The sequence below is a fragment of the Mauremys mutica genome, chromosome 8 (assembly GCF_020497125.1).
Source record: "Mauremys mutica isolate MM-2020 ecotype Southern chromosome 8, ASM2049712v1, whole genome shotgun sequence".
Classification (NCBI taxonomy): Eukaryota; Metazoa; Chordata; order Testudines; family Geoemydidae; genus Mauremys; species Mauremys mutica.
In genome coordinates this window covers 23,352,703-23,369,991 of record NC_059079.1, presented here as the reverse complement: position 1 = coordinate 23,369,991, position 17,289 = coordinate 23,352,703, and the positions used below count along the sequence as shown (strand labels likewise).

The 17,289-nt window shown below is 44.1% G+C and overlaps 1 protein-coding gene and 1 long non-coding RNA gene across 11 annotated transcripts in view; one reads left to right on the top strand and one right to left on the bottom strand.

Annotated features, from left to right (window-relative positions):
* MSH4 (mutS homolog 4) overlaps positions 1-17,289 on the bottom strand; it is a 104,895-nt gene that overhangs the window by 66,143 nt on the left and 21,463 nt on the right. For all 10 annotated transcript variants that reach the window (XM_045027620.1, XM_045027619.1, XM_045027621.1 and 7 more), the window contains 2 exons: positions 10,790-10,953; positions 1,936-2,046 (listed from right to left, as the gene is read on the bottom strand). In XM_045027620.1, the coding sequence (XP_044883555.1) occupies positions 1,936-2,046; positions 10,790-10,953 (275 nt within the window). The remainder of the gene's footprint in view (positions 1-1,935; positions 2,047-10,789; positions 10,954-17,289) is intronic.
* Positions 1-17,289, top strand: part of LOC123376023 — a 42,259-nt gene that overhangs the window by 21,274 nt on the left and 3,696 nt on the right. Inside the window, exons 2-3 of the long non-coding RNA XR_006581661.1 lie at positions 8,976-9,199; positions 14,884-15,014. This is a non-coding gene — a long non-coding RNA (uncharacterized LOC123376023). The remainder of the gene's footprint in view (positions 1-8,975; positions 9,200-14,883; positions 15,015-17,289) is intronic.

The window sequence follows — 17,289 nt, the reverse complement described above, 5'->3', positions numbered from 1 at the left end:
TGTGTTTGGTAACCAGTGCATGGGCCCAGTCTGCCTTGGACAGGGGAGTGTATGTTTGCTTGTCTGACTGGTCCGGTCATCAGGCAGGGATGATGAAGGTAAATAAAACCATCAAATGGGTGAGTGGGGGAGATAGCTTCTTAACTATCATGACAGGGGAACACAAAACTGCAAAAATTAACATGGCGTCGGCTCCCTGCTGGACACAGCGGGCTGAGCCCCCAAGAGGGCTTCCTGCTTACTGAGCAAGTTCATTGAACTTTAGAAGATATAAGCAAAGACAAGAAGCTATTTTGGCATCCATCACTTGAGAGACTAAAGGGGCCAGAGCTCTTGAAATCACAGACTGTTGGATCCTTCAACTCAGGAGACTGAAATTTCTGGGAATGAATACAGATCAGAACCCTGCTTAGACAAAGATTGTAACTTGCTTTAAAAATTAAGTTTTAGTCTTAGAAAGAGATTTTTACTTTAGTTTGCTTGTAACCATTCCTATCTTTATTCCTTATACTCGGTATCACTTAAACCTATGAGTTTTTATTTAATAAACTTGTTTTACTTTTACTATAAACCAGTTCAGTGCTTTGACTGAAAAAAGTGTTTGTCAACCCCCTATTAAATTAATGAGCTGTTGTATACTGGCTCTTTAAAAGAGAAGCAAACTTAGCTTCTGTGAGTATTCCAGGACAGGACTGGACACTCCAGGGCAAACACTCCGGGGAAATTCAGTATTGGGCACAGGTGTTGTGGTCAACCTGCAAAAAGCAATTGCATGGTGGAAGTCAGGAAATGACCTGCATGCATGTAGGCTGGCTGTTGGTGTCAGAGTTGTGAGCCAAACCAGCATCACATTTAAGGCATCAGAGTTGCAGGGCAGGCAGTTACACAACCCCTTATTGGTCCAGGCTGAACCCCAAATTGTCACAACTTATTAATTCTGATTGATTCTATGAAGTTATTATAAAATTTTGCATCATAGAATGATTGTGTGTACATGGAATCCATCAGCTGCTGACATGGACAGCTCTATGTACCTACCAGACCAGGGCCAATGGAGAGTTGTTAACTTTAATCACTGTGCCCTGGACCAAGCAATGAACATGCTAAGGAGATTGGCTGGAGCTGGGAGAAACTACTTCCTCCAACTTGTCTGCAGGGAGGTGAAGTAGAGAGTGGAAAATTGCCAAACAGGACACAGAGACAAAGATGACAAAGCTAAGATTTTAAAATGACTCACAAGAGAAACAGTAAGCTTTGGTAAGAAGAGGGGAAGAGAAAGGCAAGCATTCATAGTGGGGGATCCAATTTAACTAGAGGACCAACAAAGGTCAGAGAAGGCTAGATGGGCTGGAAAATCTCCATAATTCAGAAGACATGACGTGGAGCGGAAGACACCCCAGAGGACTCTTCCCAAGCCTAAAGAACTCTCCAGAATGGTGAGGAACCTGAGGCAAGGAAATGTATATACATACGTTTATTATTTTATCTTGATCTATGCATTTCTCATTCTATTAAGTAAAGAGCAATACTACTTTAGAATCCTGTGAAAGTCTATTGATGTGTCTGTTGGCTTTCACTGTTGCATGTCCCTGAAGAGGCAAGCTGTAAGCCAGAAAGTTCACACCTTTGGAAGGATTCTGGAAAATGTGCAAGAGCTGCTGGGGAGGCTTGCGGGAGATGGCATTACTTTTGGGACATAGGCAGTTGGACTGTGGGGTCACCACTGCCAAAAGAGGTTTCAGACACAAGGTAACACCTGGAGTGTATGCGCAGAGGCCAAAAGCCAGGAACACTGCCTAAACTTTGCCCAGCCCCAGTGAACTAAGGGATTCAGTGTTTGGATCCCCTCATAAAGACAGTCACAAATCTGCAACCATATAAAACAGTCAAATAGAAGCCCTATAAAAACTAAATGAAGTCTAAAAAAAAGATTACCTTGAAATTTTCTGTTATCAAACTGAACAATTTGGTTGTATTCCCTGTATCACAAGCGGTATTTGACATTATTATTTCTAATGGTGTTAAAATCTTGAGTTTTGTGATAACCTAAAAACAAAATTAAAACATAATTCATTAAAAATCATTTAGCAGTCTCAAAGTACATTTTCACAAATAAATAAAATAGTCCAGAAATAACTGACAAATTCTATAATCTTTGTAAACACTTTTAAATCAATTAAAAATTCCACTTGAAGGGATGTGCACGCACAAAAACCAGGCAGACATCATCTATTCCCAGTCAGGGCTAAAAACAGTAAGGTTTTTAATGGCTTTTTCACTTCCTGAGCTTTGAGCACTGGTAACAGGTGAACTTTCTGTTGGCCTGATAATAAGGTAAGTGTAGTACAGAAAGCAATAGGATAAATATAATGCAAAAAGAAAGGATTTAGTTACACTTATTGCACCACGCTCCAAAGAGAGTAGATGAAGATATATTATTTATTATTTGTAGCATGTAGAAATCTATTAAGTTTCTTTCCTCCTCTCCTTCCCTTTTATGCACTCTTGTCTCTCTAACTGCTACATACAAGAACTAAAAAAGAAATAGCCTGCAGTAATAATTTTCCAAACAGAAGTGTCTGCAGATATCGCTCACTAATATAAAACAGAAAAATAGTTACAAAAATACCTAAAATTAAAGTAAAAGATTTGGATAATAATTTATCTCATGTCATGAATATATAAAATATACATATATATGATGAAGCACCCCAGCAAAAAAAGACGGTTACTCACCTTTGTAACTGATGTTCTTCGAGATGCATTGCTCATATCCATTCCAATTAGGTGTGTGCACGCCGCGTGCACTATCATCGGGAGATTTTTACCCTAGCAACACTCGGTGGGTCAGCTGAGGCGTCCCCTGGAGTGGCGCCTTCATGGCACGGGATATATGCCCCGGCCGACCCAGCACCCTGTCAGTTCCTTCTTGCCGGCTACTCCGACAGAGGGGAAGGAGGGCGGGTTTGGAATGGATATGAGCAACACATCTTGAAGAACAACAGTTACAAAGGTGAGTAACCGTCTTTTCTTCTTCGAGTGCTTGCTCATATCAATTCCAATTGGGTGACTCCCAAGCCTTACCTAGGGGGTGGGGTCAGAGTGAGATGTCGCAGAGTGAAGGACCGCTGAACCAAATGCAGCATCACCCTTGGACTGTTGCACTATCACATAGTGGGCGGCAAAGGTCTGCACCAATGACCAAGTCACTGCTCTACATATCTCCTGTATGGGCACGTGTGCCAGGAAAGCAGAAGATGAAGCCTGAGCCCGCATGGAGTGGGTGGTAAGGTGCATAGTTGGGACATCAGCCAAGTCATAGCACGCACAGATGCATGATGTGATCCAGGATGAGATGTGCTGGGAGGAGACCGGAAGGCCCTTCATCCGGTCTGCCACCGCAACAAACAGCTGCGACATTTTCCTGAAAGGTTTCATTCACTCGATGTAGAAGGCCAGGGCCCTGCAAACGTCCAGGGAGTGCAGCTGCTGTTCCCGTTGAGAGGCGTGCGGCCTCGGGTAGAAGATAGGGAGGAAGATGTCCTGGTTGACATGCAAGGCAGACACCACCTTAGAGAGGAAGGCCAGGTGAGGTCGCAGCTGTACCTTGTTCCTATGGAACATTGTATACGGTGGTTCCAATGTGAGTGCCCGGAGCTCAGACATCCGCCTCGCCGAAGTGATAGCTACGAGGAAGGCTGTCTTACAGGAAAGGTACAGGAGCGAGTAGGTGGCCATCGGCTCAAATAGGGCACCCAGGAGTCTGGATAGGACTGGGCTAAGATCCCATGTAGGGACCGGTTGTCGAATTCGTGGGAACAGGCACTCCAACCCCTTGAGAAAGCTGCTGACCATGGGATTGGAGAAGACCGAACGCCCATTTTCGCCCGGGTGGAAAGCCGAAATAGCTGCCAGGTGCACTCTGATGGATGATATTGCCAAGTCCTGCTGTTTTAAGGACAGGAGGTAGTCCAAGATGATAGGTACTGATGCCTGTAGGGGGGCTGTATGACTCTGAGCGCACCAGCAGGAAAAACGCTTCCACTTGGCTAAGTACGTGGACCTGGTAGAGGGCTTCCTGCTACCCAAAAGGATCTGCTGAACCAAGCGAGAGCAGCACAGCTCAGATTGATTTAGCCATGTAGCATCCACACTGTGAGGTGGAGAGATTGCAGGTTGCGATGACAGAGTCATCCGTGGTCCTGAGTGATCAGGTCTGGCCACAGCGGGAGTGGAATCAGAGTGTCCACCGACAGCTCTAGGAGAGTGGTATACCAGTGCTGTCTGGGCCACACCAGGATGACCAAAATCAGATGGGCTCTGTCCCTGCACAGCTTGATCAGGACCCTGTGGACTAACGGGAATGGAGGAAAGGCATAGCACAGGTGATCCTTCCATTGTATTAGGAAGGCATCCGACAGGGAACCCGGAGAGCGTCCTTGGAGAGAGCAGAACACCTGGCATTTCCAATTCTCGTGAGAGGCCAATAGGTCTATCAGGGGAAAGCCCCACTTCAGGAAGACAGAGTGGATGACGTCCAGGCAAACCGACCACTCGTGAGCCTGGAATGATCTGCTGAGGTGGTCTGCTAAGATGTTCTGGACTCCTGAGAGAAACGACGCCACCAGATGGATCGAGTCGGCTATGCAGAATTCTCACAGATGAGTGGCCTCCTGACAGAGGGGGGATGACCGGGCTTTCCCTTGCTTGTTGATGTAAAACATGGCTATTGTGTTGTCTGTGAGGCCTGCAACACAATGGCCTTGAATGCACTCTCTGAATGCTTGACACACCAGGCGCACTGCTCTGAGTTCCTGTACGTTGATGTGGAGGGATAACTCTTCTGCCGACCATAGCCCCTGTGTATGGAGGTTCCCGAGCTGGGCTCCCCATCCCAGGGATGACACAGAGCTTTGCAGGGTGTGGAATGGCAGCCCTTCGCACACTGATTTGGGGTTCAGCCACCAGCCTAGAGAGGCTAGTATCCCTGGCGGGATGGTAACCACTGTGTTCAAACTGTCCTGACCTGGGCGGTACACTGTTGATAGCCAGGCTTGGAGTGGATGTAGTCACAGCCTGGTGTGCCTGGTCACATACGTCCAAGAGGCCATGTGTCCCAGGAGGCATAGGCATGTTTTCACGGTCGAGGTTGGGAAGCTTTGCAGGCTGTGGACAATGTTTGCCAGGGATTGGAAGCGGGCTTCCGGCAGAAGTGCCCAGGCTAGGCCTGAGTCTAAGACTGCTCCTACGAATTCTATCCTCTGGGTTGATACCAGAGTGGATTTCGCGACACTGAGCAGAAGGCCCAGTCGATTGAACATGTTCATGGTAAGCTGAACATGAGACTGTACCTGATCCCTGGAGCGACCCCGAATAAGCCAGTCGTCGCGATATGGGAACACTTGGATCCGTTGTCGATGAAGGGAGGCAGCCACAACAGCCATGCACTTGGTAAACACCCTGGGGTCTGTGGACAGGTCGAAAGGAAAGACGGTGAATTGAAAGTGCTGTTGATTGACCACAAAGCGAAGGAAGCATCTGTACGCTGGGTAGATTGCAATGTGGAAGTATGCGTCCTTCATGTCGAGGGCAGCGTGCCAGTCTCCAGGATCTAGGGAAGACCTAGTGAGACCATGTGGAACTTCAACTTTAGCATGAATTTGTTGAGTCCCGCATAGGTCCCGCATAGGTCCCGCCCTTGGCCTTGGGGATTAGGAAGTAGCGGGAGTAAAAAGCCCTGCCCCTTGACTCTCCCGGAACCTCCTCTATCGCTCCCAAAGCTAGGAGTGATTGGACCTCCTGTAGAAGGAGATGCTCGTGAGAAGGGTCACTGAAGAGGGACGGGGAAGGAGGGGTGGGTGAGGAAAAGCAAATTCCGAACGTGGTGCTGGACCAGTCGGTGCCGCAGGGGCACTCTGCACCAAGGACAACGGTGCCGAGTCTCGGTGCGCGGAGGAAGGGACTGGGCTAAGTGCTGCCTCCATAAGGAGCTGCTTCAGTCTAAAGTCCCACTCCTTTTTGGTCCTCGGCTTGAAGGCTTTGCAAATGCGGCACTTGTCCGCTTGGTGGGATTCCCCTAGACACTTTAGGCAAGAGTCATGGGGGTCTCCTGTTGGCATCGGCTTCAGGCAAGCCGAGCAGGGTTTGAAGCCCAGAGACCCAGGCATGGAGAAGACCCCATTCCCTCCCACTAAGTAAACTAAATCTAACTATACTAAGTAACTATTAACAACTACTAACAACTATAAACAACTATTAACAACTAATCAGAAACTATTAACAGGTACTAAAGCAAATGCTCGGGAGAGTGGAGATCAGCTAAGCTGCGCTCCACAGTTCCAATGACCGTCACGGGCGGTAAGAAGGAACTGAGGGGGCACTGGGTCGGCCGGGGCATATATCCCGCGCCATGAAGGCGCCACTCTAGTGGGCGCCTCAGCCGACCCACCGAGTGTTGCTAGGGTAAAAATCTCCCGACGATCGTGCACGCGGCGTGCACATACCTAATTGGAATCTATATGAGCAAGCACTCAAAGAAGAAGGAGGTTATGCCTAATGTGGCATTCCACGGGTGTGACTGAGGCCTGGTCTACACTATGTGTTTATACCGAATTTAGCAGCGTTAAACCGAATTAACCCTGCACCCATCCACACAACAAAGCCCTTTATATCAATATAAAGGGCTCTTAAAACCGATTTCTGTACTCCTCCCCGATGAGGGGATTAGCGCTGAAATCGGTATTGCCATGTCGAATTAGGGTTAGTGTGGCCGCAATTCGACGGTATTGGCCTGCGGGCGGTATCCCATAGTGCACCATTGTGACCGCTCTGGAAAGCAATCTGAACTTGGATGCACTGGCCAGGTAGACAGGAAAAGCCCCGCGAACTTTGAATTTCATTTCCTGTTTGCCCAGAGTGGAGCTCTGATCAGCACGGGTGGCGATGCAGTCCCAAATCCAAAAAGAGCTCCAGCATGGACCGTACGGGAGATACTGGATCTGATCGCTGTATGGGGAGACAAATCTGTTCTATCAGAGCTCCGTTCCAGAAGACGAAATGCCAAAGCATTTGACAAAATCTCCAGGCTATGATAGACAGAGGCTATAGCAGGGATTCAGCACAGTGCTGCGTGACAAGCGTAACAGAAAGCCAAAGAATCAAATGGATGCTCATGGAGGGACGGAGCGGATACTGAGGACTCCAGCTATCCCACAGTCCCCGCAGTCTCCAAAAAGCATTTGCATTCTTGGCTGAGCTCCCAATGCCTCAAGGGTCAAAAACATTTTCCCGGGTGTTTCAGGGTATATGTCATCAATTTACCCACTCCCCCCCCCCCCCGAAAGAAAAGGGGAAAAATCGTTTCTCGCCTTTTTTCAATGTCACTCTATGTCTACTGCATGCTGCTGGTAGACAGGGTGCGGCAGCGCTGAACAGCAGCATCCCCTCCCCAGTGGCAGATGGTGCAAAATGACTGATATCCATCCTCACCATCAGCCCGTGAGTACTCCTGGCTGGCCTCGGTGAGGTCGGCCGGGGGCGCCTGGGCAAAAATGGGAATGAATCCCGGTCATTCCCGGCAGACGGTACAAAAGGCTTGGTAACCGTCCTCATCATAGCAGCAGGAGGCTGCGCTCCTCTCTCCCCCACCCTTTAATGTCCTGTCTGGACTATCATAGCAGCGGGAGGCTGCGCTCCTCTCCCCACTACCCTTTAATGTCCTGCCTGGACTATCATAGCAGCTGGAGGCTGCCTCCCCCTCATTTTATCTCACTAAAAAGTCAGTGTTTCTTATTCCTGCGTTCTTTATTACTTCATCACACAAATGGGGGGACACTGCCATGGTAGCCCAGGAGGGTTGGGGGAGGAGGGAAGCAACGGGTGGGGTTGTTGCAGGGACACCCCCTAGAATGGCATGGAGCTCATCATTTCTGCGGGATCTCTGGGGCTCTGACCCAGAGCGGCTGTGCTCTCTGGTTCTCTAGTACACTTGCCCATATTCTAGGCAGGACTGACTCTATTTTTAGACAAAACATAAAGAAGGGAATGACCTGGGGAGTCATTCCCATTTTTGTCCATTCGCCCCCGGCCGATCTCAGCGAGGCCAGCCAGGAGCACCCATGACAGCAGCAGACGGTACAAAAGGATTGATAACCGTCATCGCCAATTTCCAATTGCAAACGGTGTAAAATGACTGATAACCATCATCTCATTGCCAATTTCCAATTGCAGACGGTGCTATAGCCCTCCCACCATCTCTGCTACCTTGCAAAGGCAAATGAATGCTGCTGTGTAGCACTGCAGTATCGCCTCTGTCAGCAGCATCCAGTACACATACGGTGACAGTGACAAAAGGCTAAACGGGCTCCATGTTTGCCATGCTATGGCCTCTGCCAGGGCAATCCAGGGAAAAAGGGCGCAAAATGATTGTCTGCCGTTGCTTTCACGGAGGAAGGATTGAGTGACAACATTTACTCAGATTCACCCGCGACACTGTTTTTGCATTGGGATCTCAACCCAGAATTCCAATGGGCGGGGGAGACTGCGGGAACTATGGGATAGCTATGGGATAGCTACCCACAGTGCAATGCTCCGGAAATCGACGCTAGCCTCGGTACATGGACGCACACCGCCGAATTAATGTGCTTAATGTGGCCGCATGCACTCGACTTTATACAATCTGTTTTAAAAAAACGGTTTCTGTAAAATCAGAATAATCCCGTAGTGTAGACATACCCTGAGGAAGTACCTTTTCAATCAGAGTAACTTTCTGGATTTGCAGCTGCAGAAGTTCATGGTGTTCCTGAAGGTCATGAGCTGCAGACTCACTTGGACTGTATAAGGCTCTTTGGATTAGGTCATATTTTAGACCTTGTAATTTATGCATACATGTTCATGCTACAGTCTAACCTGCATTATTTCTCTGTTTTGGTGGCTCAAAAGATACATATTTAAACCAGCTTTTCCTTTTCAAGTAGATATTCATTGTGACAGAGTGTACCATGTGTTTGACGCCCTCCCACCTTGGCTAATCCTGCCCCAAGCAGGTTTCCTTCTGGTGGAAAAGAGCAGTGAGTTTAGATACTCCACTGGCTGCCAAGAGAGTCCACCACGTTCAGCAGCTGGCAGAACCAACAAGAATTGATCCTCAAGCAGCTATAAGGATCAGGAGGAGAAAGTCAAACAGGGCACAACAAACAAGGTAAAAAGAACTGTCTGCTTCCTCTGGGGAGAGGGGCTAGTTCTGGGTGAAGGTGAAAGAGGAGATGAAGGATGTCCCCTGTCTTGACCCAAAAGTCTGCGCTGCCTGGGTCAGGAGCCTAACTTTGATTTAAAGAACAACAGAATTTTACTGCTAGTTTCTTATCTAGGAAAGGATTAACATCTACATATACCTAACAAGATCAATTACTATGTATTGTTTCTATTTGTATTATTTGCAATAGTGCCCAAAGGCCCCAAATTAGGATTTGGGCTCCAGTATATAGGTGATAAAGTGCTGTACAAAAAAATAGAAAGACATAATCCCTGTCTAAAATCTCTTACAGTCTAAGACAAAATTCAACCAGTGTGACAAACAACTGAAGGGAGGTGGTAGGGGGAATGGGAGTAACTACATAGACTCAATAGTTCTGAACCATCTAAAATATTTTTGTTTGGGCTGTGGCTGCCTAACCTATCCATCATTAGCTGCTTAGTTTTTTGGTGGCATTACAGCAGAAATAAGTCTTAAGGAGGGACTTGTAGGAGAAGATAGTGGCCTTAAAATATTAATTCAGGGATGGTGTTCCATGCATAAGGGGTGGCATGAAAGAGTGCAACAATGGTTGAAGCCAATATCATTGGCAAAGCAGAGGTCACAACACAATAAGAGACAAGTATGGATAACAGAGGGGCATTGTAGTGAAGGGCATTGAAGACAATGGGGCCAGAAAATGGGAAGTTGATGGAGGGGTAAAATCAGAGTGACAGGTAAAGGGAGATGATCTTAACAGATATGTTTTGTATGGACTGAAGGGTGAATGTGCTGTCAGAGAAACCAGCAAAAAAGGAGGTTACAGCAATCAAAATGTGAGATAATGAGGAACAAGTTTTTGCAGTGTGTGCAGTATGAAAAAGGGCAGATTTTAAAAACATTAGCGCAAAACACAGCAGGAGTTGGACACAGCTTGATGTGGGAGCATGGGAGAGGAAAGAATCAAAGACGAATCAGGTTATGTTTGAGTGACAGGGAAGACAGTGATGTCAACAGTCAAGGAAAATGCAGGAAGGTCTTGAAAGGAGTTCCATTTTTTATCATGTTAATTCTAAAATGGAGACAATTAAGAGGGGATGTCAGATTGAGAGAGAGAGATGGAAATACAGGATTGCATGGATGGAGACAAATCAAAATTAGAAAGGTAACTTTGAGGATCAAGGCCAAGGACAGGGTCATAGTGGAACCCCAACGGAGAGTGGGAAAAGGGAGGAGAAAGAATCCAGACACAAATAAATACACTATTACTGAAGAGAAAACTCACTTGCTATCATGAGTTGATAGACTCTTTTAAGAGAGACAGCTTCAAAAATGAGTATCCAATGCACAAAAAAGCCAGCATAAATGATGTTACTCTTCACATTAACAATGCTACTTTATTTTTTTATTACTCTTGGTATGAACAAACTGCAGCTGTCAATCAGGGATTTCCTGCTATTATTTATAAAAACTTCTGAGAAAAAAGGACATCTATAATAATCTTCATCATTATGTAAAATACAACCATATACAGCAACCAAAAGTATTCCAAATTACCTTAGCATAGGTTGTATTGTCCGCAAATTGGGATAATACCACTTCAGGATTTTTTAAGTCAATACTAGCCATTCCTACTTCACCTCTGGCAAGTCCTCTCCCTTCTACTACAGCTACAATAATGGATGCAACCAAATGAGCAGAGACAGCAGATGAGGATGTAACTGTAAAACAGTAGCATACATTTATAGTTATGACCCAGTTCATGACAGAGTGAACAATGTATGTACTTATATCCCCCACTCACAAAGAAGCAAAAGTCTAGCAATTGTCAAAATTTACTTAAAAATTCAAAGTACAAGTTGCTGGATTCTACATTTGATGTACTATGCAGAGAATGAACCATATTATCAATTATTTGAACACCATGTATATATGTGAAAAAATAAGAACAGAGCACATGTACACAAATAGGGGATGAACACGAAGAATGACTTTTTTAAAGGTGCAAATATGTGTAGAAAATAGAGTGCATGAGCGCTATTTCTGCATTATGAAAAATGGGTGAAGAATAGAAGGGCTATTACGATCATTAAGCATTTGTAATTTTAAATACAAAACTGAGGGCAGCTATTATTGCTGGTCAAATTTAGACAAATTAAAATATGGAGAGAGACACTAAAATTGAAGGTAGTTTTCCATTAAAAGTGTAGTTCTGATGAGGTGTCCCTAACTTTGTCAAATACTAAGCCAACCTTTCTGAAATTTCATATCTGATCTTATGCTAAGAGAGATATTTTCTAATGTTTGTGGAAAATCAAACAATGCATTTGAGACAAATGATGTAGGTTTCACTTTGGTGAAATTTTCCTAAGCAATCTGGCTTAGCAATTCCATGTTTTGATCTCTTGGAGTTGGTGAGGAATCAACTAGTGAATGTGGTTAATATGTACATCAGGAACTGCACAGAGTTCCATATATATGCACAGCACATATAAGAGCTTTACAACTCCAACAGGAGCAAACATCCAAAAGCACATAGAAATTTTGTGGAAGTAGGAGTGGTGTTCCAGATGACACATGGTTTAGAGAGATAAGCACAGGGCTAAAAAGTCAGAAAAGCCTATCCTATTCCTACATCTGCTGAGGACTTACTCTTCTTTCCACTTATATAGAACTTCACAAATATGATTTGACTATCCCTCAGAACATCACAGGAGATTAACATCATTATCTCCATCTTCCCACTAAAGAAACTGGGGCTTAAAGAAGTGATTTACCCAGTATCAGACTGCAAGCAAATCGGTGTAAGGACTTGGTTTAGAATACAGGTCTCCTGACTTCCACACTGAAGCCTCATCCTATGGACCAGAGGTTCTCAACCTATTTCCACTCAGAACCCTTATAGCCACCTGACCAAAAGCATCCCATGTAGTCACACTCTACACATTATTGTAATCATCTTTGTACAAAATATGCCTTGTAACATATTTGAAAACAAATAACTCACTGGTGAATAATATCATGGTGATATGTATATAGCAACATTATATGAAAGTTATGAATTACCCCATATGATGTCATTAGCACATGTTCAAAACCAAACAGCCCTGCCTAGGCAAAAATTGTTACACAGGTCCATCCTAAACAAAGGAATTCATGTTTGCCTCAATTTCCATATAAGTAGTATACAGAATCTTTAAGACAGCAGGGGGAAGAGATGGCAGGAAACAGAACAATCTGCATTTTAACAACACAAGTAGGGGCACGGAGCCTCCTTCACCACCAGACTCCATGTTGCTTTTCTTACTGCTTGAATAAACTTTACTCTGAAGGGTAACCCTCAGAAGAATCCATTTAAAAGGTTCACTGGACTGTAAAAAAGCGGTAGAGAACCTCACATTCTCTTTCACCTAAGACAAAGGCACCAGAACCTTTGGGCCTTTGGGAGAGATCCTGATGAAGTAAAAGGTAATTCATGATCTTGCTGGAAAACCATGGGTGAGAAAGGCCATCTTAAACAAAACCTTGAAGCAAACCTTGAAGCAAACCTTGCTAGATTAAGTTTTAGACTTCTAGATGCATGTTTTCACTTTTATTTGTTTGTAACCATTTCTAACTGCTATCTCTTATACCTGAATTCACTTAAAATCCTATCTTCTTTTGTTAATAAACTTGTTTTATTTTTAATCTAAACCAATCCAGTGCCGTGTTTAAACTGAACTGTTTGGTAACTCCATCTAAAGTAACAAACTATTGAATATTGATTTCTTACAGGGGCAATGTACCTTAATATCTGAACTATCCAGGAGAGGGCTGGTCATTGCAGAACACACGTTTTTGGGAAAATCTGGGACTGAGAGTGTCTTGGGGTCATCTTGCAAGTAGTAAACAAGGCTTGTGGAAGCCAGTGTGTGACTGGTGTGTTGCTGGCAAGCTGCTAGGGTCAGAGCTTCAGCTATACACAGACACTCAGGATATGACCTTTATGCTGGTAGCCTGGTTGTGCATGGGCCAGGTTGGGAGCTACAGCAGTAAAGCATTGTGAGGCACCCAGGAGGAGAGAGCAGGCAGTGACACTAGTCTGGATTGCACCAGAGAATGTGACACCACCCCATCAGGTTTTTTTAAGTGGTCCACCCAAAAGGACTGTGGGATTGGGTAAATGGCAAAAATTCTCAAGGATTTTTGGGGATTCTAGTGAGCTGTTGTTGGATAGGTAGAGCTGGAAATAGTAAGGGGGATTTGGTCTCTAGCTGTTGGTGCTTGGAGCGCCTGGGTTTGGGATTGGGTCTGATGCTGGCTGATGAGAGTGCTTCCCTTCTCTCTCAACCCTTCCATGCCCCCTCACACAGCTCTCAGACAGCACTACTTCAAGAGACTATCAAGCCAGTTCCACAGCTTCTAGAGGTCCTGTATTATCCTGCCCCAGAACTGAACACTGGGAAGGGGGAGAATCTCCACTGTTATTGGGTTTGGGGATGGAGCAGCAGTAGCAAAAAAGGGGAGGATTATTTGGGGGAACAAGCTGCTACTTTCTTGCTCTCCCTTTGCTCCTGCTGGATCTTCACAGCCATAGGATTCTGCTAGGTGGCAAGGGGTGGGTTGTTCTCAGTTAGTGGAGTGCTAGCCAGCAGGCAACCCTCAGCAACACACCTGAAGGCATGGCTCCATCATTTGAGAAATATTGCTGTAGGCTACAGGGCACCATAGACAAGACACTTAACTAAACTGGGACACAGAGAAGTTTAGTTTGTATACCTATTCTTTGGCAAATTGATTCTAGGAATATTACATTTAGACAGTATTCTTTATTAAAAGGTACAAATGGCAAACCATAAGCACATTTAAATAGCTTTGTTTAGTGTCTGGGATTATTTGTTTCACAGTTAATGTTATGTATTTCCAAAGAACAGGCTAGTGGAGAAATTACTAATGACTTCTTTTCAAGAAAATTGTGGGTGAGGTAATATCTTTTACCCACCTTGTCTCTCTAATATCCTGGGATCAATACAGCTACAACACTGCAAACAAGAAAACTGTGACCAATAACTAGAGTTCTTGACAGACCCTAATCCTGTTTGAAGCCACTATAAAACAATTGTCCAGAAAATATGTCATTAATTAGAAGGTGATTCTGAAATGTAGAAGACCTCCAAATTAGACTAAGAAAAATTCTTGCATAAGGTAGATATATCACATTCAAGCTTTATTTACAGCAATTCCGGAGTATGTAGCTTTTATGGCACAGAGAGATTTACTGAGATATCAAACAATTTGAAACTGAAAATGAATTACTGCTAAATCCCAGAACTGTCAAAAAGTCAATACGTTAGATTCTTTGCTAGAAAGAAAGTTCCTTGCTCTGCCTTTGTGGTACCAGGCAGTGTTCTCATCAATCTTTTTCATTTTTTTAATCAAATACTCTTCTAGAAGGCAACATCTTCATCAATCTTTTTTCTTTTATCAGTCAAACTCGCTATCTCAGTTGTCAACCTCTTTATCAACTTGTCAGTTCTCCCTTTTGTCCACTTCGCTATTAACCTTTTATCAATTTATCGCTATATTTGGGTACAGTATAATAGTTTAAATCAAAGCTAATTCAAAATAAAAGCTAAATAAAAGTTACAATAATATTGCTACTTATTTTACAGATATAGTATATTTCATTCTGAAGGATCCCAAAGCACTTCACATAGTAAGTCCTTACACCAGCTCTGAACTGAAGTCATCACTGGGATGGATGGTGTTAGCCAACTAATACAGAGCAATATGATATAACACGGTATGTGGAAGGGGACATTTTGGTCCAGATACTAAAGCAAACTTTAAAAAAAAATACTCCCCCCATTTAGGTATTTATAACATGACCAAGTACTATCTGAATGCAACCCAAAATTCAAAAACCTAGCAGTCTGAAAGTCTAATATCCCCCACTTGCTTTGTGATGCGAATGTACGCAGATGTTCATGTCAATGTTTACTTTTTCCTCTCGTCCATCATCTTCATTTATTCTTCAATTTCAAGGAAGTTGTTGAGGGAAACCTCATGTAAATAAATGGGTTATATTTTGTTTTGAAGGTGGTAAGATTTATGCTCATTCTCAGAAGGGAGTTCCACAGCAGTGGGTCTACTGGAAAGAAGCCACAATCCCATACATTTGTGAGTTTCATTCGGGGTGCAGTCACAACTCCAATGTTCCTGAGAAGCATAGCTCAGCCCACAAACAGCCTCAAAGATCAAGATCAGAAATTTACATCGGATTAGTTATTGAACCAGGTGCCATTGTAGTGTCTGAGCACCACGGTGTTTTTGATGTGCAATGTTGATTAGAAGGTGGATTGCTTCATGTTGTGCTATCTGGAACGTCTTAACAAGCAAAGGTATGAGGCATTGCTGTAGTAGAGTGGAAGCAATAAATATTCAGATCATAAGTGGGAAAGCTGTCTTGCATGAGGGAAATGCAGAGCTGGGAGTCATTGGGACACTACTGAAGCTGGAGTCTGTGGCAGTTCACAACCTATCCTGAGATTTAACATGTGTCAAATGGCATGTGGGAAAGGAACTGAGCCTCCTGGAACTGTACAAGGGAGTGTCCTTGTGAATGAGAAGCTGATGCCCACCACAACCCCCTCTTCTGCCTGAGAGGAAGATTTGGAGCCAACATAGTGCAAAGTTTGTCCATCCTGCTAGATATCTCAGGCAACGAAACACACCTCATAGTCAAGTGTGTCAAATGTTGTGGACATATCTAGTTATATGAGCACTGATGTTTGTTGTCCACTGCTAAAAAAGGATCCAAATCTATGACCACCCTTGTCCCAGTGCAGTGTCCTGGGCCAAAATCCAATTGTGCGGGTCAAAGTTGCTGGTCAATTTGAGCTGCTGCTAGAAAGAGCTGTTCTCAAACTTCTTAACAACCTTGCTCAGAACTAGCAGATTTGATACTAGACAGGACAGGAACTGGCAAAGTCATGTCAAGAGATTTTTTTGAGCACTAGCTAGACAAAGCCTTTTTCAGGGTGGCTATTACATTGCAATCACCAAAGATGATGTTGAGAATCTCTGTCAACAGGGGGTTCAGGTTCTCATGACTGCTTTCACCAGCCATGAGAGACAGATAGCAGAGTCACAGGCTCAGATATCCTGCAGTAACTTTGAAAATTTCCAGTTGAATGAACAATCTGAATTCTATGAAGGATACATGTATTTGCACTCCTTTTGCATAAACCCCAATTCTTGGGGCCCAGAGACTTTGTCCCAGATCCCAGCAATCTTATCTGCAAGGCAACTTTGTCATTTTTAAAGCACTATACAATATTATCCTGGTATCGAAGGACCATCACTGTGGTACTTAGGTAGAAAGCTAATCACAGGAAGAAGTGCTGGTTCGGAGGATGACTGAAGTGAAGACAGTACAGCTTGACAAACTGGTTAACAAATAAGAATAGGTCTGCTGACTATAAAAAAGAGATTATCTTTTTGTGCTGTAGCTAATTGGTTTCCAATCTCATTTTGTGCCACTTAAATTCTGTAGGCAGTAGTATCCCATAGACTTGAAGAAGTCTGTCTTACTGACTTAATCTCCACTTCATCTAAGGCTTGAAAACCTTGTTGCTCCACCTCTCACCTAGCACAGTCAAGGTCTATGGAGCACTTGTTGGTTACAAGTGGGTTGCTAATTGATCACATTGAGCTACTATTTGTCATTTCCAGTCACTAAATCACATTAAAAGCAACTAAAAATATTTCCCAACATTACTTTTCAGATAATCACGTGCTGTAGTTCCCACAGGGATATTATTTGATCACCAGTAAGAGATGATGTGTTCCACACATTCACAATCTAAATAGGAAAGGAAATAGTCTATGAAATACTCTATTCAGATGTGATCCACATGATGAAAAAGTTTGAGAGCTGGTACATAGACTAGCCTGGGTGGGGGTGATGGGGGTGGTGTAAATTGGACCATATAGTGGTGTAAATTTGACCTATATTGCACTATGTGTGTCATTAAACCAGGTCTTAACTATGCAAGCCAGGTCAGACTTCTCATCAG